Here is a 25343-nt window from a genome sequence, read left to right on the forward strand (position 1 = left end):
CTCTTGGCCAAAACAAAATGAACTGATGTCCTGATATAGGGTTTGTGCAAGTTACAATGCTCTCACTTTCCCCTTTATATAGGGTTTTAGGCACTTTCTTTTTTAAAATTTCTAGAGTAGTATATGTTTTTATAGATTATGTGTCTTCTGTGTGTCTTTTTAATTTTTAATTTGACTTGACTTGACTCTCTGAACAACCGCACAAGAGTTCCTATGTGTGTAAGCACAAATGGCAAATAAAGTTTTTGACCTTTGACCATGGGCTCCACTGAACAATGTAATGAATATCTTCTTCATTTGACCTCAACTGAGCGTTACGACAATATTTACTTAGCGAGGTCATAGATCACCTTGCAAGAAGCTCTAGCCATCATGGTTAGAGTGAAAAAATTCACTGTTTTTTTTATTGAGAAGAGCTATCATCTTATGTATTAATCTCTGGTCGCTTTACCCACTCTGGTCTCAGAGCTGGTGATTCCAACCACGGCAGCCTCCTAAATGCAGAGATGTGTGAGTTTACTGAGTCCAATGTGACGATACAATTGTGTCTGGTTTAGGTTTTTAGTTCAGAGTCAATGCCGAAGGCAGACCAAACATCTTAAACAGCGTGAGAAATCATGTGAAATAATCACAGAATTTTATTTTAAATGAATGTACCTGCATGTTATACTGTTTAGTTTGGAGATGCAGCGCAGATAGTCCACTGAGTTCGCACCGACCAGTGATTTTATTATTTTCCTATTTGTCAATTTGTGCCCGATTTGTGCCCGGTGGCCAATCAACCGCTGTCTCTAAGGGGGTTGCGTCCAATCACCAACCAGCTTGCCTTAAAATTCCCGTTTTAACAATTCGGTCTCCTCCCGTCCAATCAACTAAAGATCTTATAGCGGAGCGATCTTTGCAATCAACCGCTGTCTGCAAGGACATTGTGTCCAATCACATAATGCAGTTTAATGGCAATTAGCAGCTACGGTAAAGGTTGGAAGCCAGTGGAGGTACTGACAGTCAGACGAGAGCAGGAGAGAGTCAGACAGTGTATAATCCATAGCACCTAGTGTACAATTTCATAATATATACTAAATAACAGGGCTGACAGACCTTGGCTGGGAACCTGGGGCTCCTAAGGCCGGCCCTGCCTCCACACACACACCTCCGCCCGAGTTCCCTTGTTTGAGAGGTGTTTCACCAGACTCTGCTCCTCAATATCCAGAAGCACTACATAGACTTTGTGGTCCTCCTCTTCCACCCACGTTACTACTGCGGACGGGGTTTCTTCCCCCCCACCCCATTCATGCCCGAGTGCGTTTCATTCGAGCCCTGTGGTTTTGGCGCGAGATGTGTGTGACGTGCCTGAATGGGGGGGCGGGGCTTTGCATTGTGACGCGGGTGGCGCGCGCGCGCGAGCAGAGGGAGGGAGAGCGAGAGAGAGAGAGCGCGAGCGAGTTCTGGAGGTTCGGGGCCCGTTGTCGCCGCCGCCGCCGCCATCGCCATTGTTATTGTTCGGGCGCTGCCGCTTCGTAAACGATGTCGCACCGCAGCCCGCTCGCCGAAGGCCTCAGGTAACGGCGGAGACGGAGACGGAGGGAGCCGAGCTCCATCCAGGGAAGTGGAAGGGCGGGAGGGGAGGGGAGGGGAGGCGCCGTTTTTAGGGCGCTGGTTTGAATCGGTGGCGCGGAGTCGGGGCGGGAAAGAAAGAGCAGCGGCCGCCGACCCACCCGCTCAACACTAAACTTACACTGTAAATGGCTCGATTGCAACTATATCATCTGATCCTCCATTTCCCTCACTCGGCGAGAGACCATGAGTTGTCTGGTTAGCGCTCAACAAAACAAAAGCTTTTCTGTGCAGGAAAGAACTGCAGATGCGGGTTTGAATGGAAGATTGACGCAAATTGTTGAAGTAACTCGGCGGGACGGGCATCATCTATGGAGAGAAGGAATGGATGACGTTTCGGGTCGAGACCCTTCTTCAGTCCGGTTAGGGTTAAGGGACAAGAGAGATTGATCTCATCCTTGCTATTGAGGGAGTACAGCGTAGGTTTACAAGGTTAATTCCCTGGATGGCGGGACTGTCATATGCTGAGAGAATGGAGCAGCTGGGCTTGTGTACTCTGGAATTCGATGGACGAGAGGGGATCTCATTGAAACATATAAGATTATTAAGGGTTTGGACACACTAGAGGCAGAAAACATGTTCCCGATGTTGGGGAAGTCCAGAACCAGGGGCCACAGTTTAAGAATAAGGGTAGGCCATTTAGAACGTAGACGAGGAAATACTTTTTCATACAGAGAGTTGTGAGTCTGAAATTCACAGAGTTGTGAGACTGGTGGAGGCTGGTTCACTGGAAACTTTCAAAGGAGAGTTAGATAGAGCTCTTAAAGATAGCAGAGAAGGCAGGAATGGGGTACTGATTGCGGATGATCAGCCATGATCACATTGAATGGGGTGACGGAGGAACTGACGGAAATCCACATTAGGCAGGAAATGTTGTTGGATAGACTGATGGGACTGAAGGCTGATAAATCCCCAGGGCCTGATGGTCTGCATCCCAGGGTACTTAAGGAAGTGGCTCTAGAAATCGTGGATGCATTGGTGATAATTTTCCAATGTTCTATTGACTCAGGATCAGTTCCTGTGGATTGGAGGGTAGCTAATGTTATCCCACTTTTTAAGTAATGCGGGAGAGAGAAAACAGGGAATCTCATTGAAACATATAAGATTGTTAAGGGTTTGGACACGCTAGAGGCAGGAAACATGTTCCCGATGTTGGGGGAGTCCAGAACCAGGGGCCAAAGTTTAAGAATAAGGAGTACGCCATTTAGAACGGAGACGAGGAACTTTTTCTCACAGAGAGTGGTGAGTCGGTGGAATTCTCTGCCTCAGAGGGCGGTGGAGCCGGGTTGTCTGGATGCTTTCAAGAGAGAGCTAGATAGGGCTCTTGCAAATAGCGGTCAGGGGATATGGGGAGAAGGCAGAAACGGGGTACTGATTGGGGACGATCAGCCATGATCACATTGAATGGCGGTGCTGGCTTGAAGGGCCGATTGGCCTACTCCTGCACCTATTGTCTATTGATGGCGGTGCTGGCTCGAAGGGCCAAATGGCCTACTCCTGCACCTATTGTCTATTGAATATGCTGTCAACAGTGGCTCCACAGTTACTCGGGGAGAGAATTCAAAAGATTCACTACCATCTCAGTGAAGAATTTTCTTTTCTCAATCATGATGCGCTGACTCCTTTTATTGGTTTTGAGTCAAATTGCATAACATCTCTGCATCCACCCTGCCAAGTAAGAATTTGGCACATGACAATGGGATCCTCTCATTGACCCAGTCTGTTTAGTCTCTCTTTGTAGAACAAAACAACTTCCCCAGAATTATTCTGGTTAATTTTCAGTAGACCTCTATTACAAAAAATGCCCATCCCTGGAATATTCTGCAGCGAGCTGACCCTCCGAGGTAGGGAGATCAGCCTGCTATGAAGTATTGGGAGGTTGCACGGCAGTCGGGTCACGACCTGTGACCCGTACTATTGCCACGCTACGCCAACTGGAGTACACGCGATGAACTGCAGGTAAGCACTGACCATGGTTTCCAGCGTAGCGGGCACGTTAAAAACCGCCGAAATTGTCCATTTTTGCACTGTAAATAATTATGGAAATCGGGGTAAACGTGAGAGACATTTATCCTACTTCAGAATTGCAAAAGTGAGGAGAAATGACAGTAGAGCAAAGTGGCAGCTGAAGGGACAGCAACAGCTAAAGTGCTTGGCGAACATTGGCCGTGCAGATAACGAGATTGAAAATATCATGAATTATCGCATTTGCTCACTGCATTTCATCAACAGTAAGGCATTATTTGTGTTTTTTCTTGATTCCTTTGGTTTCTGAAGTGATAAATCTGGCTGTAAAATTTTAAAATCGCCCATGGTTCTCAAATCGCCAATGGCATAATTGTTAGCTGTAAATGGGACATAATTAACCTCAGCAAATTGACAATATCCTATTGAAGGAGTGGTTGTTTAAGCTGTCAAAACATTTTATTATTTGCCAACATATACATCTCCATAGCATAATGATAGAAAACTTACTTTTCCACACACCACTCGTACGTCTGGAGATTTTGTTAATGATAAATTTAGCTTCAGAAGCATTTTCTTTTTGCATGTAAAAACCCACTTCAGAACGGCCAATGTTCGCCAAGCACTTTAGCTGTTGTTGTCCCTTTAGCTCTCGCTTCTCTCTACCATCATTTCTCCTCACATTTGCAATTCTGATGTAGGATAAATCTCTCACGCTTACCCCGATTTCCACAATTATTTACAGCGCAAAAAACGACCGGTTCAAAGGTTTTTAACGGGTAAGAAAGTACGCGTTTTGTGTATTAATAGTATATGCCGGAAGCTGCCATGTCCTCCACATGGATTGAGCTGGTCCGTGCGTCACTCCCTTTGACCAGATGACCTTACGTGCAACCCTCCTATTCCAGTGAAACGAGACTATAAATGCTGGAAGTCTAGAGCAAAAAAACAAAACGCTGTGGAAACTCAGCGGGTTTAGCAGTATACAGAGCGGCCAAGTAGTACGGATTTTCCGTATTTTGTACAGAAATCTGATAAGAATACGGATGTACGGATTTGCTTTGTTTCATCTTGTTGCTTAAACATGCAAGGATATAAAAAGCCATACTATAACTCTAAAAATTATAGCAGATTAAATCTATTACTATTTTAAATTTCAAGATCTGGATGATTATTTTTGTAAGCTTTGATCTGCCTGTCCCGCTACATGTTTAAACTGCGCTGTCAGTTTAGCGCTATGGGTTCTAATTATAGCGCTTCCAGCTGGAGCACTATTGCCTTTGCACATAGTGATATGGGTCACAGACTGTTCGAGGAGGGAGAAGTTGAGAGGGAGGGAATAAGAGAGGGAGGGAGAACAAAAGGGAGGGAGAGGGAGGTTTCCAAAATGGCTTCTACATCATCATCTGTTGCTAAAAGCAGGAAGCAGCCGTTCAAACAGAAGTATACAAAGAGATGGCACTGTCAAGTAAGGTGCGTAGAAGATATGTCAATTGGTAGCAAAGTTATGCATTCTTGTACTCTTACATGGGTATGACCGTACATAAAAAAACAAAAAAAAATTCAGCAAAATGGCACAGCGTAAAAATACTGATTTCCTCAGCAAAATACTGATTTTTCATATACTAGAATATTGAAATGCTCTGACAGAACTTGGCAGTTCTGAGTATCCGAGAAGGCAAAGGATGATCCTTGTTTTGGCTGGTGGCCCTGCCTCAACTCCAGAATCAGGGTCACTACTCAAAACAACATCCATCCTTTTAGCCTCCTGCTCCAGAATATTGGAAATGTGGTTTCGCCAAGGCTATATGGAATTGAACAAAATATCTCTTGTCCCATGCTAAAACCCTTCTGTGTACTCTTTGTCTTCTCAACGGTATGTTTGGAGTATATTGAAGAGAACCTGAGTGTGAGGGTGCTAAACACATAAAACTGGAGTAATTCAGCGGGACAGGCAACATCTTTGGAGAGAAGGAATGGGTGACATTTCGGGTCAAGACCCTTCAGACTGGTTATGGATAAGGGACAAGAGAGATATAGATGATGAGGAGAGATAAAGAACAATGAATGAAAGATATTCAAAAAAGTAACGATGATAAAGTGCTTAAACATTTTATCAATGCTGAAAGAACATGGGGAGAAGGGAGAAATGGTACCGAACATATGATTAACAATGATGGCGTTGATTGGGGTTGAACCTCTCAGGCTGAGAGGCTAAATGGATTGCCACCGCCATTCTCATTAATTACTAACAAAATTTAAATGTTAATATTTTTGTCATCTATTTTAAAAAAAAACTAGTTGATGGGTCTGTTTACAGATCTCTATTCGCATCGGATTATTATCCCCAATATCATGTGGTATAATCTTAATGATGTTCTGTTGCACTTCAGTTCAGTGTTTCCACTTTGAAGGAAATTATCTGAAATTCGGGAAAATCCGTTTGTCTTCGGGTAATTTTAGGGAAATGAAATAATTTCGGGAAATTTCCTGGCCCGGTAAGCCTTCCCCAACTGCGAATGTGCAACTGCGGCCCCAGCTGCGTCCGCGTGGAATCCGGGCCCACTGCACACATGCGGGGAGACGCCAAAGGGTCCAATCAGGCCCGCGGGATGATTTGCGGAAAAAAAGTATGTACCCGTATATTTACGACCATCTGCGTCTGCGCAGTTGGGAGAGGCCCGTCAGCCGCGTTACAATTAAAATGGCGCCAGTGACGCGGTCGGAACACCGACTCCTCGCGCATGCGCAGTGGGCCCGATATCCGCCCATGCGCAGTTGGGGAGGCAGTCGCACATGCACACTTGGGGAAGGCTTTCCGGGCCGGAAAATACCATCAAATTCAAGTCAATTTGGAATTCTATTTCAGGAAAAGAAATGTTGAGGTGTGGAAGCACTAGTTTAGTTTATTGTCACGTGTACCGAGGTACCATGAAAAGCTTTATTGAAAGCCATCTGAAAGTCCTAGCACTGATTTGTACTTATTTGTTCAGCTAACTGGCGCCTCACAAAATCGACAGATTTGCCAAACACAAAAGTTTTTTCCATGCAGATGAATTTTCTATTCATCTCTGAATTTATTTGAGCATTGAGCATGAAAAGTATTCCAGTGCACTATTGGTTTGTGCTATGTAATGAAGGAAATGCTTTAAGTCAGAAAGTGACTTACTTGTTGCAGGACACATGGTCTCTAAGGTTTTCATGTTGCCAAAGTATGTATGTGTTTAGTTTAGAGATACAGCACGGAAACAGGCCCTTCCGCCCACCGAGTCCGCGCCGATCAGCGATCCCCGCACATTTACATTACCCTACAAACACTAGGGACAATTTACATTTATAGCAATCCAATTAACCTAAAAACCTTTGCGTCTTTTGAGTGTGGGAGGAAACCGAATATCTTGGAGAAAACCCACGTAGGTCACGGGGAGAATGTGCAAACTACGTACAGACAAGCACCCTCGGTCAGGATCAAACCTGGATCTCTGGCGCTGTAAGGCAGTAGCTTTACCGCTGTGCCACCCTATGATTCATGTGTTTCATTCTGTTGAGTTTCTGATGGACAGTGACCTCCTACTGGTCACTGTAGGAGGTCACAGTGACCAGTAGCTCACAATCAGGAATTGATGGTGAGCAATTTGGAGATGGCCATTAATGTCTGTCAAAGATTACTATGTAGCTTGCTTGCGTGTTCTCCCTCCTCTCTGCATAAAATGTAAAGCTGAGAGTTTGAGAAGGCAAACCTACTTTCCTATTTGTAGAAGATAGACAAAATTCTGGAGAAACTCAGCGGGTGAGGCAGCATCCATGGAGAGAAGGAATAGGTTACGTTTTGTGTCGAGACTCTTTATCCATTTGTAGAAATGGGCTTATTGAGCATATGCTCCTGGTGCACATGACGTTAGTTCTCTTCTGCCCTGATTTAACATCTCTCTTTTCCTTCCTCTACCATCTTCCCCCCAGGAAAAAGCTGCCACCATGCCGTTGGTCCGTTGGGAGGAAGCGCAGTGCGGATGGCAAACTCCGTAGGGCGGATGATGTGGATTCCTGTCTCTTTGATGATGAGCTCAAGGATTCCACTCCGAGCGTTCCTAGTTGGCCGGATGATAGAATCTCCAGGTTAGCTTCATGATTATTTTATAAATTCTTGAAGGCTGCAATAAGAGACTCTTTTTTATTTGTACAACTGTTCACAATCTTACATAATTCCGTAGCATTTTGCAGTCAAAAACTACGTTTGAAGTAGTCTGCTGTAATAATGTATGTAAAACAAAAGCCAATTTGTGCAGTCACTTGCAACAATCCCTGCAATAGTACCGCAGTGGTGCAGATGATAGAGCTTGACTCCATTCAAGGACCCAAACCGTCTTTCCAGGTGCGGCAGAGGTTCACCTGCATCTCCTCCAACCTCATCTATTGCAGCCGCTGCTCTAGGTGTCAGCTGCCCTACATCGGTGAGACCAAGCATTGGCTTGGTGATCGCTTTGCCCAACACCTCTGCTCGGTTTGCAATAACCAACCTGATCTCCCGGTGGCTCAGCACTTCAACTCCCCCTCCCATTCCGAATCCGACTTTTCTGTCCTGGGCCTCCTCCATGGCCAGAGTGAGGCCCACCGTAAATTGGAGGAGCAGCACCTCATATTTTGCTTGGGCAGTTTACACCCCAGTGGTATGAAAATTGACCTCCAATTTCAGGTAGTCCATGCTTTCTCCTCCGCTTCCCAGAGGGTGTGTACTAGTACTAGTGAGGCAGGCATGGGGGACGGAGGTGAGGACTGAGTTGGAGGAACCTCAGCCCTTGAGCTTGTCAAGCAGGTCTGAGATTCTTGCTCTCTGTGCAGACAAATGTGAGGACTGTAGGAAGGATGAGCATCCTGACCGTGGTTCAGGGGGCCATTCGAGAGGACATAGGGAAGAAAAATGTTGTTGTCATTGGGGATAGTATAGCTAGGGGCATTGACACGAGGATCGAGAATCCCGAAGGCTGTATTGCCTGCCAGGTCTCCAGGTGTATTTGAGTGCCGGATGGAAGTTAGTGGGGAAGCGGATGAAGTCAGTCAGTTGTGCGTAGGTGCAGGAGGTAGCACCAAAGCAACCATCGATGTAGCAGAGGTGGATGGGGATGGGTCCCTGGTACGCCTCGAACAAGGATTGTTCGACGTACCCGACAGAGGCAGGCATAGCTGGGGCCCATGCGCGTGCCCATAGCTATGCCTTGTATTTGGAGGAAATTGCTCCCATTCCTCCATCTACGCCGCATCTGCTCCCAGGATGAGGTGATCCACACCAGGGCATCGGAAATGTCCTCATTCTTCAGGGAACGGGGGTTCTCTCCCCCCCCCCCACCCACTATAGATGAGGCTCTCACCAGGGTCTCTTCCATACCCCGTAACACTGCTCTCTCTCCCCATCCCCCCACTCGTAACAAGGGCAGAGTCCCCCTAGTCCTCACCTTTCACCCCACTAGCCATCACATACAACAAATAGTCCTCCGTCATTTTTGCCACCTCCATCGTGACCCCACCACTCGCCAAATCTTCCCATCTCCCCCCCCCCCCCGTCTGCTTTCCGCAAAGACCGCTCACTCCGTACCCCACAAGTCACTGCCTGCCATTCTGAAAGGGACCCGTTAATCTCTACTCTTTGTTTCCTGTCTGCCAACCACTTCTCTATCCATGTTAGCACTATACCCCAAATACCATGTGCCCTAATTTTGCCTTTGATAAGGTGCCACACATGAAGCTGCTAAGGAAGATGAGAGCCAATGGTATTAAAGGGCAGATGCTATCACGGAGAGCAAGTTGGCTGGATGGCAGAAGGCAAAGAGTGGCAATTAAGCGGGCCACTCTGATTGGCTGCCAGTGACTGGGGCCGCTCCTCTTCACGTTGTATATTAATGATTTGGATGAGGTGATTGAAGGCTTTGTGGCCAAGTTTGCAGATGATACGAAAATAGGTGGAGGGGCAGGTAGTGTAGAGAAAGCAGGGACTGCACAATGAGTTGGACAGGTATGGAGAGTGGGCAGAGAAGTGGCAGATGGAATTATAGTGTGGCAAAGTGTGGAATCATGCATTTTGGTGGTGGGAATAAAGGCATGGACTATTTTTTATATGGAGAGAGATTTCAGAAATCGGAGGTGCAAAGGGACTTGGGAATGCTGGTGCAGGGTTCACAAGTCGAATCGGCACTGTGGCTGTACTCGCTGGTTTAGAAGGATGAGTGGGCGCTTCATTGAAACGTACCGAATAGTGAAAGGCTTGGATAGAGTAGATGTGGAGAGGATGTTTCTACTAGCGAGAGCATAGCCTCAGAATTAAAGGCCTTTTATTTAGGAAGGAGATGAGGAGGAATTTCTTTAGTCAGAGGTTGGTGAATATGTGGAATTTTTTGCCACAGACGGCTGTGGAGGCAAAGTTGATGGATTTTTTTTTTTAAGGCAGAGATAGATAGATTCTTGATTAGTACGGGTGTCATGGGTTATGGGAAGAAGGCAGATGAATGAGGTTAGGGGGGGGAAGAGGTCAGCCATGATTGAATGGCGGAGTAGACTGGATGAACTGAATGGCCTAATTCTACTAATGTTTCTTTGTGTGTTATGTGTGGGGGGTGGTGTGGGGGGGGTAAGGGGGAAACCGTTTCGGCCGCCTCTTCCATGGGGAGGCGACTTTTTCAGGTCGCCTCCCCCGTGGCCTAACAGCAGGATCGGCGCCGACTTTCCCGGAGACGCGCCCGGAGCTTCAGCGGCGTGCGCAGCGTGGACTCTCGGCGTGGAGCGAGTGAGACCTCGCTGGAGGGGAGCGCTCCGTTACGCTGGCCCGCGGCAGCCTGAAGCCGCGGTCTGCAGAACTCCAGCTGGTGCGGCGTCTACAGCCCGGGATCTCACGTTGGGGACCCGGGGGGAAGAAAAAGCTTCCACCGCCGGCCCGCGGCCGTCTTCTACCGCGGGCGCGGTATGGACTTATCATCTCCCCTGGAGGGGAGCCTCGACCTCCGGCCCTGCAGACTGCGGTGCTTCCGGCTGCGGCACGGCAGGTACTTTAAAACTTTGACCGCCGGCCTGCGGCCTACACCAGCCTGAAGCCGCGGTCTCTGGCTGGGAAGAGCCGATCCTGGACTCACCTTGACTTTGACTTTGTCCCTTACCATCTGGACGCCCGCGGCAACGGCTGTGGAGGGTGTAGGTCCCGACCACGGGGGAAAATGGAGGAGGACTGGCCAAGCTCTGTGCCTTCCACCACAGTGATGAATGCTGTGGTGGATGTTTGTGTAAATTTTTTTATTGTGGTTGTGTTCTTTATTATTGTACCGCTGCTGGCAACCCAAATACCACCGACCTTGGTTGTGTGGCAATTAAATTATTTCAAATTAATCACTTATGACCTTATAACTTGTTATTGTACGTGCCTTAACCATTTCTGGCAGCTAGTTTCATATAAATACCACTCTGAGTGACTGTTGGCCACGAGTTCCTATTAAATCTTTCCCCTCTCGCCTTAAACCAAAGCCCTCTATTTCTAGAGTTTTTCATGCTATCTAGTCAGATCAGGTAAAACGATACATAAATAAAATCGTCAAACTCAAGTACAATAGATAGAACAAAGGAGAAGATACAGGGCTCGAAATTAGTGGTTGCCCGGGTGCCACTGACCACCCAAAGTGCTCCCCTCCTCATCTTACCCCCCCCATCTATTCATCCTGCACTGATCTCCCTATCCATCCTGCACAGATCCCCCCCATTCAACCTCAGTCATCCCCCGCGCTCTCCCCTCATAATTTTACCTACTCTAACCAACACTCACTAATTCCCCTGCCTCAATTCATCCATTCCGCACCAATTGCCTTCTCAACCCCCACCGCCCCACCGCCATCTATTAATCCTCCACACACACACACACACCCTCCCCCCTTCCCCCACCCTCCCGACCCTATTGTGCTGGAAATGTCTTCAGAGCAAACATTGATTATGTTTGATTACGGAATCCAATGAAATATGTTTTAAAAAGAACATTTTCTGCATTTATGTCCTTTGGCCATCTCTTGTTAGTTAATGTAATGTTTATTCTGTCAGATGGGTATAGTCAGTTTTAACAGCTATTATCACAAACTGCCTTTCAAAAATTCCTTGCAACCTGTATATTTTGTTGTGGATAAATGATGTGGGAAGCGAGAGTGTTTCTGTACCAATAGCAATAACAACCCATGCTGTGGCCATGTCATGATCATTTTCGGTCCTTCACAGAAAACATGCTTGCATCAATCTGTAGTGTGCATGGTTTAGCATATGTTATCATGGTCCAGGATTTATTGACACAAGTTGATCATACGCTGAATAATCCAACCACATTTTTGTTTGGAAGTGGAAAGAAATAATAGAAATTGCATTCATTGCAATGTGTAAAAAGAGTTGAGATACTATATTATAATTTTGCTGCATGTCATTGTGGTATATATCATGTCTTGATTGGTGAATATGCTTAGTATGTGATTTTATTTGAAGCAGAAATAATATGTGAATGCTTCATTGAGCATAATTCCGACTGGTAACTACGCACTTTGTCCGAGCACATTATCGCACGCGTCATGCAAGCCATCTTAAATGACCACCTAAACTGTCATTTGGCAACCTAAAAAGCTGCCACGGTTGCCCGGCTGGCAACAGGGAAAAAAAGTTAAGCGAGAGCCCTGAGATACAGTGCAGAATATGGTTTCCAGCATTGTAGCGCACCAGTTACATAGACAATGTTCAATGTCCGCAATGGGGTCAAGGTGAATCGGACAGTACACTAGCTTATGCTGGAACTTTTCAGAAAACTTAACTAAAGGCGTATTTGAAGGTGGATAGGACTTTCTTAGATGGGCATATTTGCTGGACTGAAGGGCCTATTTCTGTGCATACCTTCAGTATTTCATTATCTGCAGTTCTGTAATGAAGTAGACTAAATTATTTGCTCATAGTTTTGGACTAGTGTTCAGAGGTACAACTATGTTTGTAACAGGATCAAGTTAAGAATGGTATATGACAGCAGGATTTCCATTTTTTTTCTGGAATGCAAGGAGGCAACTTATAAACCCGATAAAAACACACGCTCTGGTAATAATTAGCACTATAATTTATGTAAAGTGCTCTTACAATCAATATTTACAGATTTATGTACAATTTTGTCTCTTGCCTCTTACAAGGGAGATGAAGCCTACAAGTAGGGAAATTTAACAGCACCCCCTATTTATTTAATATGTTGACTGATTTTGAGGATGAACTAGACAAATCCTGAGGTTCCTGTCTGGTCAGATGCTGTAGGGATGCATCCAACCGCGGGAGAGATCTAGAATCAGAAGGCACTGTTACAGGACCAGAGGTTCACTATTGAAGACCCTGTGAGAAGAGTTTTTTCTTAGGATTGTAAATCTATAATAGATTCATCTCGGACAGTTGAGTGTGCTTGCGTATGTTGGAGGCTAATACAAATTTTGGACTCTGGCCTTGGATCCATTTTTCTGCATGTGCCCCTTGACCTTGGATTCCTCAAAGTAAAGTCAGTCATTATATTCAATAGAAACGTGAGATTAAAAGGACACATGAATAGCTCATATTTGTGTTTCTTATGGTCTCATTGTGTTTCTCATTAAGACAGGGATTACTTGTCTTAATGACTACAGGCCTGTTGCACTGACCTCTGTAGTCATGAAGACACTTGAAAGACTTGTGCTGGCCAAGCTGAAAAATATCACAACCCCCCTGCTGGACCCTCCGCTGTTTGCATATCGGGCCAATAGATCTGTGGATGATGCAGTCAACCTGGGCCTGCACTTCATCCTACAGCACCTAGACCGCATGGGGACCTATGCGAGGATCCTGTTTGTTGATTTTAGCTCTGCATTCAACACCATTGTGCCAGAACTCCAAACTTTCCGAGTTGACTGTGCCCGAACCCCTCTGTCAGTGGATCACCAACTTCCTGACAGACAGGAAGCAGCATGTGAGGCTGGGAAAGCACATCTCGGACCCGCAAACACTCAGCATAGGAGCACCGCAAGGCTGCGTACTCCTCTCCTCTACTCTCTCTACACCAACGACTGCACCTCCACAGACACCTCTGTCAAGCTTCTCAATTTTGCGGACGACACAACCCTGATTGGACTGATCCAGGATGGGGAGGAATCTGCCTACAGACAGGAAGTGTCCCAGCTGGCTTCCTGGTGCCATAGCAACAACCTGGAGCTCAATGCTCTTTAAGACAGTAGAATTGATTGTAGACTTTAGGAGAGCTCCCCCTCCCCTCACCCCACTCACCATCAACAACACCACAGTCACATCTGTGGAGTCTTTTAAGTTCCTGGGAACCATCATCTCCAAGGACCTTAAGTGGGGGGCTACCATCGACTCCACAGTCAAAAAGGCACAACAGAGGATGTACTTCCTACGGCAGCTGAGGAAGCACAATCTGCCACAGGCAATGATGGTCCAATTCTACACGGCTATCGTAGAGTCTGTCTCACCTTCTCCATCATGGTCTGGTTTGGCTCAGCCACCAAGCACGACACCTGGAGGCTGCAGCGAATCGTCCGATCAGCTGAGAAGGTTATTGGCTGCAACCTTCCCTCCATTGATGAACTGTACACTGCAAGGGCCAGGAAGCGAGCAAACAAGATAATCTCTGACCCTTCTCACCCTGGCCACAAACTATTTGAATCACTTCCCTCTGGAAGGCGACTCCAGATTGTCAAAGCTGCCACAGCCAGACATAAAAACAGTTTTTATCCACGAGTAGTTGCTCTACTCAACAGCCAAAAATCTCTAGCCTCCTTTTGATCTGGTATTTTGTTGGTTCACATGCTTGATCAATGGTGTTTTATCATTAATGTTTTATTATAATTAATGTTTAGTGTTTTCTGAGTCATTCGTAACTGTCACTATGTCATGTTGTTACTTGTGGGCGGAGCACCAAGGCAAATTCCTTGTATGTGAATACTTGGCCAATAAACTAGCTTACTTATTTAGCTGCCCCATGTATTCCTGCAACTGATTTATAAGCTACCTGTGGTCTTTTAAGAAAGACAACACAAGGATTGCTATGGCTCTGCAACAAAGGAAAGAATATAAGTGTGTACGAATCTCATCAGACTGTTTCCAAATTGACAGCTGACATGCTTGGAATCTTCACTGAAATATACGCGTACTGATTTGAAATGAATGAGTTGACACATTGGCTCACAGTGTAAAAGGAATTGTCTAGCCTGGTTTGTATCATCACTGACAACTCTATTAACCCTATTAAAATGTATCTTTTGCAGTTTCACAACACCAGACAGTGATGGACCAGCCCCCCGATGTGCTACTGCAGATTGGGGAACGGCAATCGAAGAAGAGGAGACGAGGCAGACTGTTTATCGGGATTTGAAGAGGTTTGTTTGCTAAATTAACTTACATTTTGGAGGGAGTGTCACAAATTCTGCATTCAAAATATATTTTCATTGTATTTTTTTTAATGGGAGGCAATGCTGTTATTGAAAGCTGCCTTGAGTATTTTGGACTAATGTCCATGCTATCTATTTCTAGCCAAAATGTTCATAATGATGCATTTCTCGATGGATTGTAGTGTTTACTATCAAATGCTATAAGAATATCACTTACATTCCAGGACTCCTTGGTGATATTTTATAATATCTGATTCCATTGCTAAATTTGCACCTTTTGTCTTATTGAACAAAACTAATGGGCATTTTTTTAGATTTGCCAGGCTGTGCTGCAAAAAGGTCAGTTTTCCCGCTAGTGCTATTTATATGGAGAACTTTTAAAATATGCCTTTATAGCTGGACCTCTTCCAAGTATAAACAGAATGCATGGGAACTTTCCCAGTTCTGGTGAAGGATGTTTGACACAGCATTACATTTTTTGTTTCTCTTTCCACTGTATTACCTAACTTGCTAAGTATTTGGCACTTTCTGATTTCAGATTTAACTTTTAATGATTGCTTCGCAGGTTCTGTGCCCTAACACTTAAAACTTCGTTCACTAAGCATTCGTTCAAAATGTTTCGTACCTCCAAGAGGTTCGTACCACTTGATCATCAAGTGTTGAAAATCTGTGGGCTAGAACAGAGAAAAATCCAGCACAGGAACAAGCCCTTTGACCCGCAATGTCTGTGCTGAATGTAATGCCAAGGAAACTTAATCTCATCTGATCATAAATTCATAAATTGTAGGAGCAGAATTAGGTAATTTGCCCATCGTCTACTCCACCATTGATAGCCATCCATTATATCTAATTCCTGACACCATGGTTGATCTATCTTTACCTCTCAACCCCATTCTAGTACCTTCTCCCCATAACCCTTGTCACCCTTACTAATCAAGAGTCTTTCAATCTCCACTGTATAAATATCAATTGACAGCCCCCACAGCCTTCTATGGCATGGGCTCCACAGATTCACCATTGTGTGATTTAAAGAAATTCCTCCTCATCTCCTTCCTAAAGTTATGTTCTTTTATTCTGAGGTAAAGGCCTCTGGTCCTAGTCTCTCCCACTTGTGGAAACATCCCCATCACATCCACTCTACCCAGGTCTTTCACTATTCGGTAAGTTTCAATGAGGTCCCCCTTCCTTCTAAACTCTTTCAAGTACAGGCCTGGGGTCATCAAACACTCATATGTTAACCCAATCATTCTTGTAAACCTCCTATGGAGCCTCTCCAGCGCCTGGATATCCATCCTCGGATATGGGCCCAAAACTGCTCCCAATACTCCACATGATCCATATCACTCCATTTCTTGCTTCTCCACATGTCTATCTAAAAGTCCCTTAAATGCCCCCATTGTATCTGCCTTCAACACCACCACCCATGGGAGCGTGTTCCAGGCATTCGCCACACTCTATGTATTTTTAAAAAAAAACTTGTTCTGCACACTTCCTTTAAATTTATTCTTTCAATTTAAAACTTCCATCCTGGAGGAAAAAAGTTCTGACTGTCTACCCTATCTGTGCCCCACATAAATTTACATACTTCGATCAGAAATTTACTTTTGACATTGGAGAAAACAATCCATGTTTGTCCAACCTCTCCTTGTAGCTAATATCGCTCGATCCTAACAGCATTTTGATAAACCTCTTCTGCACCCTCCTCATCCTTCCTGTAAAGGGGCAACCAGAACTGCATGCAATACTCCAAATCCGACGGAGCCAAAGGCTAATAGAGCTGCATTACGACTTCCTGACTCTTAGACTCTCAACCTCACCTCTTATCCCTGAGTGGTCCTACCTTCCACCAGGTTGCCCTCATGTTTTTAATGCATATGCAAAAAGTCTTGGGATTTTCTTTAACCTGACTCGCTAAAGCCATTACTTCTTTTGGCCCTTCTAATTGCCCATCTTTACTCTTTTATATTCCCTAAAGGCCGTTTTAAGCCTTAAATATGCTTCCTTGTTCTTTTCTGGCTGCTTTTTTCACCTATCATTCAAGGTTCTCTTTGCCATAATTATCCTCCTCCGTACTGGAACATGCTGGTCCTGATTTTTTTGATAAGCTTGGGACGACAGATGGCACAATGGGCTAAGTGTTCGGCTGGCAACCGGAAGGTAGCTGGTTCGAATCCCGCTTGGAGTGCATACTGTCGTTGTGTCCTTGGGCAAGACACTTCACCCACCTTTGCCTGTGTGTGTCCTTGGGCAAGACACTTCACCCACCTTTGCCTGTGTGTGTGAATGTAATTATGTGAAGCACTTTGGGGTCAATGCAAATTGACTAAAAATGTGCTATATAAATAAAGAAATTTAAATTTAAATTTAAAATAACTCGCATGTCAGATGCTGATTTAAGCAAAAACTGCTCCCAATATACTCTACCTAACTCCTGCCTAATAATGTTGTAATCTGCCTTACTCCAATTTAGTACTTTCCCCCAAGGTCCAGCCTAATCCCTATTCAAAACTATCTTAAAATTGATCATCGTACCCAAAATGCTCGTACCCAAGGTGAAACATAAGTCACCTGGTCAGGCTTGGTCCTAATGCCCGGTCCAGTATGGTCCCACCTCGAGTTGGACTGTTCAACTACTATTTTAGGAAGTCTTGTTTTGCCTTTCTGTCTGCCTGTAAACTTACACTTTCAGTTTCAAGCCACCATTTTGACATTCTAATGCTACCATCTATTTATTAAAACGTACTTTTTTCCCCCCTCTAATTCCTGACAGCAAAGGATGTCCAACAGTTAAAGATGAGAGCTACCAAGGTTGAGTTCTTTCCGACTTTGTTGTGGGCTTGTTGTAGTATATTTATTTATACTTTATAAAATAATACAAATGCTGTTTAAAACCTTACAAGTTTTCATTCTCAATTTATATTTTCCCTTCCAGATATAAAAGGCGACTCTTGATAAATGAATTTCATGACCATGAGAAAGATTATTCGTCTGAAAGGTATAGCTTAATATTTCCAAGAATTGTGAAATAAATGGTTGCCAATAAAATGCTGCACTACTGACCTCTTCCATTTTGCAAGTTTTCCTTGTTACATTGCCAGACTGAATATTCGATTGCATGACAATGTCTCGGGTGGGTGGTATTTGTAGATATAGATAATGGATGGCTATCAATATTATGGTGCCTTGTAATCTGAGATATGAAAGCCTCTACTGCAGCCCTGCAATGTAGTGTAGATGTACACATTGTTCCTATTTGTGAAGAATGCGAGTTCTAGTTGGCTTGGTACTTAGTGCTTTTATCCCCGTCTTTTGCCATATTGGTCAATGAAAAGGTTTTTTTTGTACGTATGGTGCCATGTGCCACTTTGGTATTTCAAAATGTAATTTATTCAGCTAATGGCATTTACATGCATGACAGATTTTTAATGAAGTTTTTATTGAAGAACTAAATGAGTGCAGGTAGTTGTGTTATAACGTTTGTTTCCATTGCAAGAATTGGACACAAAACAAGTGATGAATTTGTGAATACTATCTGTGTTTTGCAGGGCAAAATGGTTATAATGTGATTTCCGTCTATTCAAAGTTACTTTGGGAATCGACTAGCAGGAAAGAAAGCTAAATTGTAAAAAAAAATACACCCTAGGGGAAAAAAATCCACTTAACACTCTCAGTCTCATTGCAGGTGATCATTGAAATTGACAAGTGATCGAATCTATTGACACGTGCAATAGTACTCTCTATTAATGAAACATAAAGCCTTTAGTATTTTTAGCTTGCATTAACAACAAACATAATTCTTAAAAATAGCTTACTTTTGAAAACCCCACAGGGTGAGTGGGATTGGGAGAGGGAAATGTTCTTATTGCGAGTCTGCAACACTCAAGCCGCTAACCCTCTTTTCCCTGTTGCACAATTGGTTTCATAACAAGATATTCTTTAAATTGGGGTTTCTGAGCAGCGTGACCATCATGTTATAGCAGAACTACTTTTAGTTATGTCCCTATGATTTTATTTAATTACAAGGCAAACGATTGAGCAGAATGGAAACTAATCTAATTTCTAAAGTGATCTGTATCAATTTCAGTTCCAGTGATTCCAGAGAATCATTGGCACCATCTGAACTTGAAACCGATGAAGTGGTATTGATGCGAAGACAAAAGCAAATCAACTATGGGAAAAACACCATTGCATATGATCGATTCATTCAAGACACTCCTAAGTAAGTTTGCTAGAAATTCCTCTTGTTCATGTACTCTTGCTGTCCATAGATGTCTCTTGTATGTACTCCAAGCATTGGGTCTGTATCAATACAAATGTGTTAAAACTATTTGTGACACAGAGCTGCCCAAAACAGACTGCCACTAGAAACCACTTAATGTGAAATATCTCCACATTTAATCACTGTACTTGAGTATTATTCTAGCTTTAACCCTTAACTATAAATTCAACTTGTATGAACTTTTTCCTAACTTACAAATGTGATCTTAACTCATCCATTGATCACTCAAAGGAAGTTGTTCCCATTTGTACAATTAGCTTTGCAAGCCCCTTTCAACGGGCTTGCGAAAAGGAAAAGATTAGTTAAGACAAATGTGGGTCCCTTCAAGACAGAAACAGGTGAACAAGGAAATGGCAGACGTGTTGAACAGGTACTTTGGTTCTGTATAGGTAGTTTGGTACTAGGGGACAGAGGATCTAGGGTGACAGAGGAACTGAAGGAAATTCACAGTCAGGAAATAATGTTGGGTAGACTGATGAGACTGAAGGCTGATAACTCCCCAGGGCTTGGTGGTCTGCATCCCAGGGTATTCAAGCAGGTGACTCTAGAAATCTTGTACGCATTGGTGATCATTTTCCAATGTTCTATAGATACTGGATCAGTTCCTGTGGATTGGAGGGTAGCTAATGTTATCCCACTTTTTTAAGAAAGGAGGGAGAGAGAAAGCAGCGAATTGTAGACCAATTAGCCTGACATCGGTGGTGGGGAAGATGCTGAAGTCAAGTATTAAAGATGTAATGGCGACGCATTTGGATAGCTGTAACAGGATCGGTACAAGTCAGCATGGATTTACGAAGGGGAAATCTTCTGGAATTTTTTGAGGATGTAACAAGTAAAATGGATAAGGGAGAGCCAGTGGATGTAGTGTATCTGGACTTTCAGAAAGCCTTTGATAAGGTCCCACACAGGAGGTTAGTGGGCAAATTAGAGCACATGGTATTGGAGGTAGGGTATTGACATGGATAGAAAATAGGTTGGCAGACAGGAAACAAAGAGTAGGAATTAACGGGTCCCTTTCAGAATGGCAGGTAGTGACGAGTGGGGTGCCGCAAGGCTCATGCTGGGACCGCAGCTATTTACAATATATATTAATGATTGAGGTCAGGGGGCTCCAAACCTTTCAGCATGAGGGCCACATTATATATTTGGCACATTTTTGCAGGCCATAGGAAAAAATAAAGAAATGTCAGTTTATAAATTTAATGAAAGAGATGGAGAGAGGGAGAGGCAGAGAGGGAGTGCAGCGTGTGTTCACCAGGTTAATTTCGGGGATGGCGGGACTGTCATATGTTGATAGAATGGAGCGGCTGGGCTGGTATAATCTGGTATAGGTTCACAAGGTTAATTCCTGGATTGCGCGACTGTCACATGCTGAAAGAATGGAACGGCGGGCTTGTATTCACGGGAATTTAGATGAGAGGGCATAAAATTATTAAGTGATTGGACACACTAGATGCAGGAAACGTCTTCCGGAAGTTGGGGGAGTCCAGAACCAGGAGCCACAGTTTAAGAATAAGGGGTAGGCCATTTAGAACTGAGATGAGGAAAAACGTTTTCACCAAGAGTTGTGAATTTGTGGAATTTTCTGTCTCAGAAGGCGGTGAATGCTGGATGCAATCAAAAGAGAGTTAGAGCCGCGACCCGGCCTGATAACGGCCGCAGCTTGCCACTCCGCCAACGGCGCATTCAAAACAAACCAGTGTTTAAATGAGAACTGTACTCCCTGGCTTTTGTACAGCGAATGAACGGGTTGCATTACCATAATTTCAGCATTACAATTTCCAGAGGCTTTGGATATGACTCCATTCGTGGTAGAACATGGTTGCTACTTTGCATTTGTGGATCTTTCAGCTTCAGCTCACAACCTGTTTTAAAAATTCAGTTAAAACTCTTCCACTTGGCTTGATGGAATAGAGATGTTGCCAATTTTCCATCAATGTTTTTTCACGAGTTAAATACATTCCATCTTCAGATATGGTAATCCTGCGTTTTTTTTTAAACCAAAGTGAGGTGGGGCAGTTACGACTATTGGGCTACATCTGACAATTATTCTCTGTAGGACGAAGCATTCTTAGTGCAGGGATTGACTGAAACCCATTAAAATATATACCTATGGCATGTTGTAAATCTTGGTGGAACATTCTTACAAACATTTTGACAGCAGGAGGCCATGTGGCCTATTGTGACTAGTCTTAGAGCCACCAAATCCTACTTCCAGCTCTAGGTCTATAACCTAGGCATCGTGGCTCTTCAGGTACACATCCAGGTGCTTTAAGCATAGTGAGGGCTTCTGACAAAGGTACGGAATTAGTTGTAGGGTCTGAAGATGGTGTTCAGTTTAACTGTAGAGGAATTTGTTTCTGTCCAAATTTGAATGTTGGATAAGTTCTTATTTTTTTGCAGATAGTATAGACTTTAGTTTGTCACGTGTACCGTGGTACATTGACAAGCTTTTGTTGCGTGCTAACCAGTCAGCGGAAAGACAATACGTGATTACAATCGAGCTATCCACACTGTACAGATACATGGTAACGGGAGCATAGTTAAAGTAAGAAATGCTGTTATTGGAGTAGAGATATAAAAGAGTGGAGCGATTGTAATGTGTGATTGCAGATCCACTTCTGTGACCAGCATACAGTCGCCTGGCTTGGGTGCCATCTTGGACCCGGAAGCGGGTGATCTTGGTGAAAACAAGGGTGCTGATTTAATCTCTGGATATTGCCACGGGGTAGAACTAGGCAAACATGCGGACAAAGCTCTTTCCAAATTAACAAAATTACAAACCAGGTCAACAAAATAAATGTAATCATTTTGATGCCTTTGTTCACGCTACAAAGTTTATATCAATGAGAATGTGCAGCATTGTTTGTTGTATGGCGGAGTGTTTGATTTTGCTTTAACACATGCCGAGTTACTCATTGAATCAAATTAATACTGTCAATTCTTTATTTTAGACATCTTCGGAAGCCAGGTGTTCACCCCAGGACTCCAAACAAGTTCAAGAAGTTCAGTCGCAGATCCTGGGATCAGCAAATTAGGTTATGGCGAATTGCGCTTCATGCTTGGGATCCGCCTGTGGAAGAAGGCAGTGATTTACAAGCAGTGTATGTTCAAATTACTGGATTATCAAAGACTTGGGCTGCAGCCATTTTTAGTGTTGTAGTTTTCGAATTTGCAATTGGATTTTTTTAAAAATTGTGTAAAATGAGGATGGATTCAAATTGGATTGGAATTAATATTAAATAACACAGACAACCTTGAGTTTTGGGTGGCACAGTGACGCAGCAGTACATTTGCTACATTACAGCGCCAGAGACGGGTTTGATCCTGACTACGGGTGCTATCTGTACGGCGTTTGTACATTCTCCCTGTGTCTGCGTGGATTTTCTCCGGGTGCTCCGGTTTCCCCCCTCAGACAAAGACGTGCAGCTTTATAGGCTAATTGGCTTTTGTAAAAATTGTAAAATTCTCCTTGTAGTGTAGGATAGTGTTAATGTACGGGGTAGTCGCTGGTCGGTGCGGACACGGTTGACCGATGGGGCTGTTTCCGTGCTGTATCTCTAAAATCTTCATTATGTCTTGCAGCACAGAGTTTGATTTTGATATGGAAACTGAATCTATAAACAACTCAAATGGAGGTCGGACAAGTTTTCAGGATGAGAGAGGATGCACGCCAAGCAACACACGAGCACCATCTCCTCAGGTGTGCATCTTGTGACTTCAAAGAATTAAATGCAGAGTGATGAGCTGTGTATGATTTTTAACAACAGAAAACTGAAAAATGTTGGACTGAAGGACAGACTAACAAAGACACAGTGCTTGAATAACTAAGGGTCAGGCAGCATCTCTGGAGAACATGGATGAGTAACATTTGTGGTCAGGGGTCTTCCTTAAGACAGATTGTAGTGGGGAGAAAGAAAGCTGGAAGAGAAGAGGGGCAGGACAATGCATGGCAGGTAATGGGTGAATACAGGTGAGGGGGGTATTGGATAGGCAGATGATTGGAACAAACGGCAGAGACGAAAATACATATGGTGTGAGACAAAAGCACTGAACAGTTGTGAATTCTGAAGTGAGAAGAAAGGATTTAGGTGGAAGGGGAGGGAAGAAATAGATGAAAGTCCAAGTAGGGGAGAGGGGAGAGAAAGGGGGGGAGGGGGTGGGGTCATGTAGATGCCTATAATTGGAGAATTCAATGTTCATACCATTGGGTTGTAAGCTACACAGGAGGAATATGAGATACTGTTCCTCCAGTTTGCATGTGACCTCACTCTCACAATGGAGGATGCCTGGGACAGAAAGGTCAGTGGGAATAGGAAGGGGAGTTAAATTGGTTAGCAATAGGGAGATCTTATAGGCTTAGACGGGACGAGCGCAAATGTTCAGTGAAACAGTCGCTGAGTCCATGCATGATCTCATAGATGTTCAGTTTTGTACATATTGGTAGGCAAATATTTCCTCTTATAACTTCGATCAATCTGGCACCTTTTTAATTGTGAAATGAATCCTGGCTCTTCAGAGGGCGATTAGACAAGGTGGTATTGGGACATGTGACAAACAACATGGTCAGAGAGAGGGTGCAGCATGGAACAGCACTTGGCACTTTGGATGACAAACAGATCCTCAACTTTGTTGCCCACCCAATATTACTTTAGGAACTATTGGAAATAACTCAAAAATTATTCTCTTGCTGCACTATGGGAAGAGGGGAATGAGACTGGCTGGTCAATTTGTATCCCACTTGGATTGTCCTACTAGTTGTCTCTGTTGAGGATGGAAAGCTTTCATCGTATCCACAAAGGGAGGGTTGCACCAAAACACCTCAACCCCACCAATATGGTTTTCACCCAGTTCTGACACAAAGTGGCAACATTTTGCATCTACTTTGGATGGGTCCATTTCTTGGTTGGTTTTTCACGTATGATGTGTTTTTATTATTCTGTCATGTTCTTTTGATTGTCATTTACTTTAAACATAATAAGGAAGCCTGTGTAGGGAATACTGCTTCTGTTGCTTTTTGGCTGTAATTTAGTTCACTTTTTTTAATTTGGTGGTTATAACTGAATATTTTTAATATCACTAACATCTTAATGTTTCAATTTTCTTTTAGGTATCTGACTCAACTTCAATGATCAGAGAATTTGGGTCTCATTCAGGCAAAGAATTTGATTTGCAAGCTTGTTTGTCCGAAACCAGTGAAGCTAATTCTTGGTTAAATCAATAGCTGATCTTGAGAAATTTGCTTGGAACAGTTCTGCAGATGATGTGGTGATCTTGTGAACATAAAGGAGTTTAAAGTTTTTCCAAACAAATATGACATTGTGAAAATGTTAATGTACAGACCAACAAATCGATTGAATGGTATTGCTTTATGGCTACCAACAAAACAATACTTGCTGTGAACAAAGTATCATTTGCCTGTATTGCAGCTCATTTGTGTACTTGACTTAACTATTCTGCTCGCCCAAGTTCAGATTTATGGTGAGGGAATTACAGTACTAGATGTTCAGTTGAACATTTTTTAAGGCTTAATAAACAACAATGCTTTGCAATAAAACTTGGTTGTTTTTGAATGGCTCGCTGGAATGGGAAAGAAGTGTTTTTTAAAGGTTTAGCTGCATGGGATTATGGACTCGTGTGCCTTAACTTAAGAACTGTATTGATTTTTTTAAATATTGAAGTTACTTTGCATCTTGTTAGATTTCTCAATTTAATGTTTTCAGTGTTTAATCTTGGAGCTTGCTCAAACGAACCTGTCTGCAAATTACAATCTCAATGTTCAAAGTACAAAGTTAATATGATGCTTTGATCGATCAATTTGTACTGCTGGAAGGTGTTTCAACAGACCTTTAATGTGAAGCATTATGTCCATTGGCACAAAGGCTAATTTCCTGTTGCAACACTATCAAAAATTCAATCTTGATTTACTTTTTTTTTGTATTAGCAACTTGCTGTGTGTGTAACAAAATTCTAGTTGAATATTGAAATTCTTTTGATTATTAAATTGTTGAATTCAGCGTTATTTTTGTCTAGATTTTTTAATCACAATAAAACCTGGCTTGTTTGAAATA

At 43.6% G+C, this 25343-nt stretch overlaps 1 protein-coding gene across 1 annotated transcript; it reads left to right on the forward strand.

Moving 5' to 3' along the window:
- Positions 1–1379: 1379 nt before the first annotated feature.
- Positions 1380–25343, forward strand: LOC116981531 (stem-loop binding protein). The gene is made up of 8 exons (XM_033034611.1): positions 1380–1559; positions 7540–7695; positions 14871–14981; positions 17926–17988; positions 19078–19212; positions 22227–22376; positions 22858–22975; positions 24383–25343. Exons 1-8 carry the CDS (start codon positions 1525–1527, stop codon positions 24494–24496), a joined length of 882 nt encoding a protein of 293 aa, XP_032890502.1. The 5' UTR covers positions 1380–1524; the 3' UTR covers positions 24497–25343.

Source organism: Amblyraja radiata, chromosome 1 (genome assembly GCF_010909765.2).
Source record: "Amblyraja radiata isolate CabotCenter1 chromosome 1, sAmbRad1.1.pri, whole genome shotgun sequence".
In the NCBI taxonomy this organism is placed as follows: Eukaryota; Metazoa; Chordata; class Chondrichthyes; order Rajiformes; family Rajidae; genus Amblyraja; species Amblyraja radiata.

Excerpts from the sequence above, each read along its gene's own strand:
- LOC116981531 (XM_033034611.1), top strand. The coding sequence starts at position 1,525 with ATGTCGCACCGCAGCCCGCTCGCCGAAGGCCTCAG. Across the intron at positions 7,696-14,870 it reads CCGGATGATAGAATCTCCAG|TTTCACAACACCAGACAGTG; the intron begins GTTAGCTTCATG and ends TATCTTTTGCAG. Across the intron at positions 19,213-22,226 it reads TTCATTCAAGACACTCCTAA|ACATCTTCGGAAGCCAGGTG; the intron begins GTAAGTTTGCTA and ends TCTTTATTTTAG.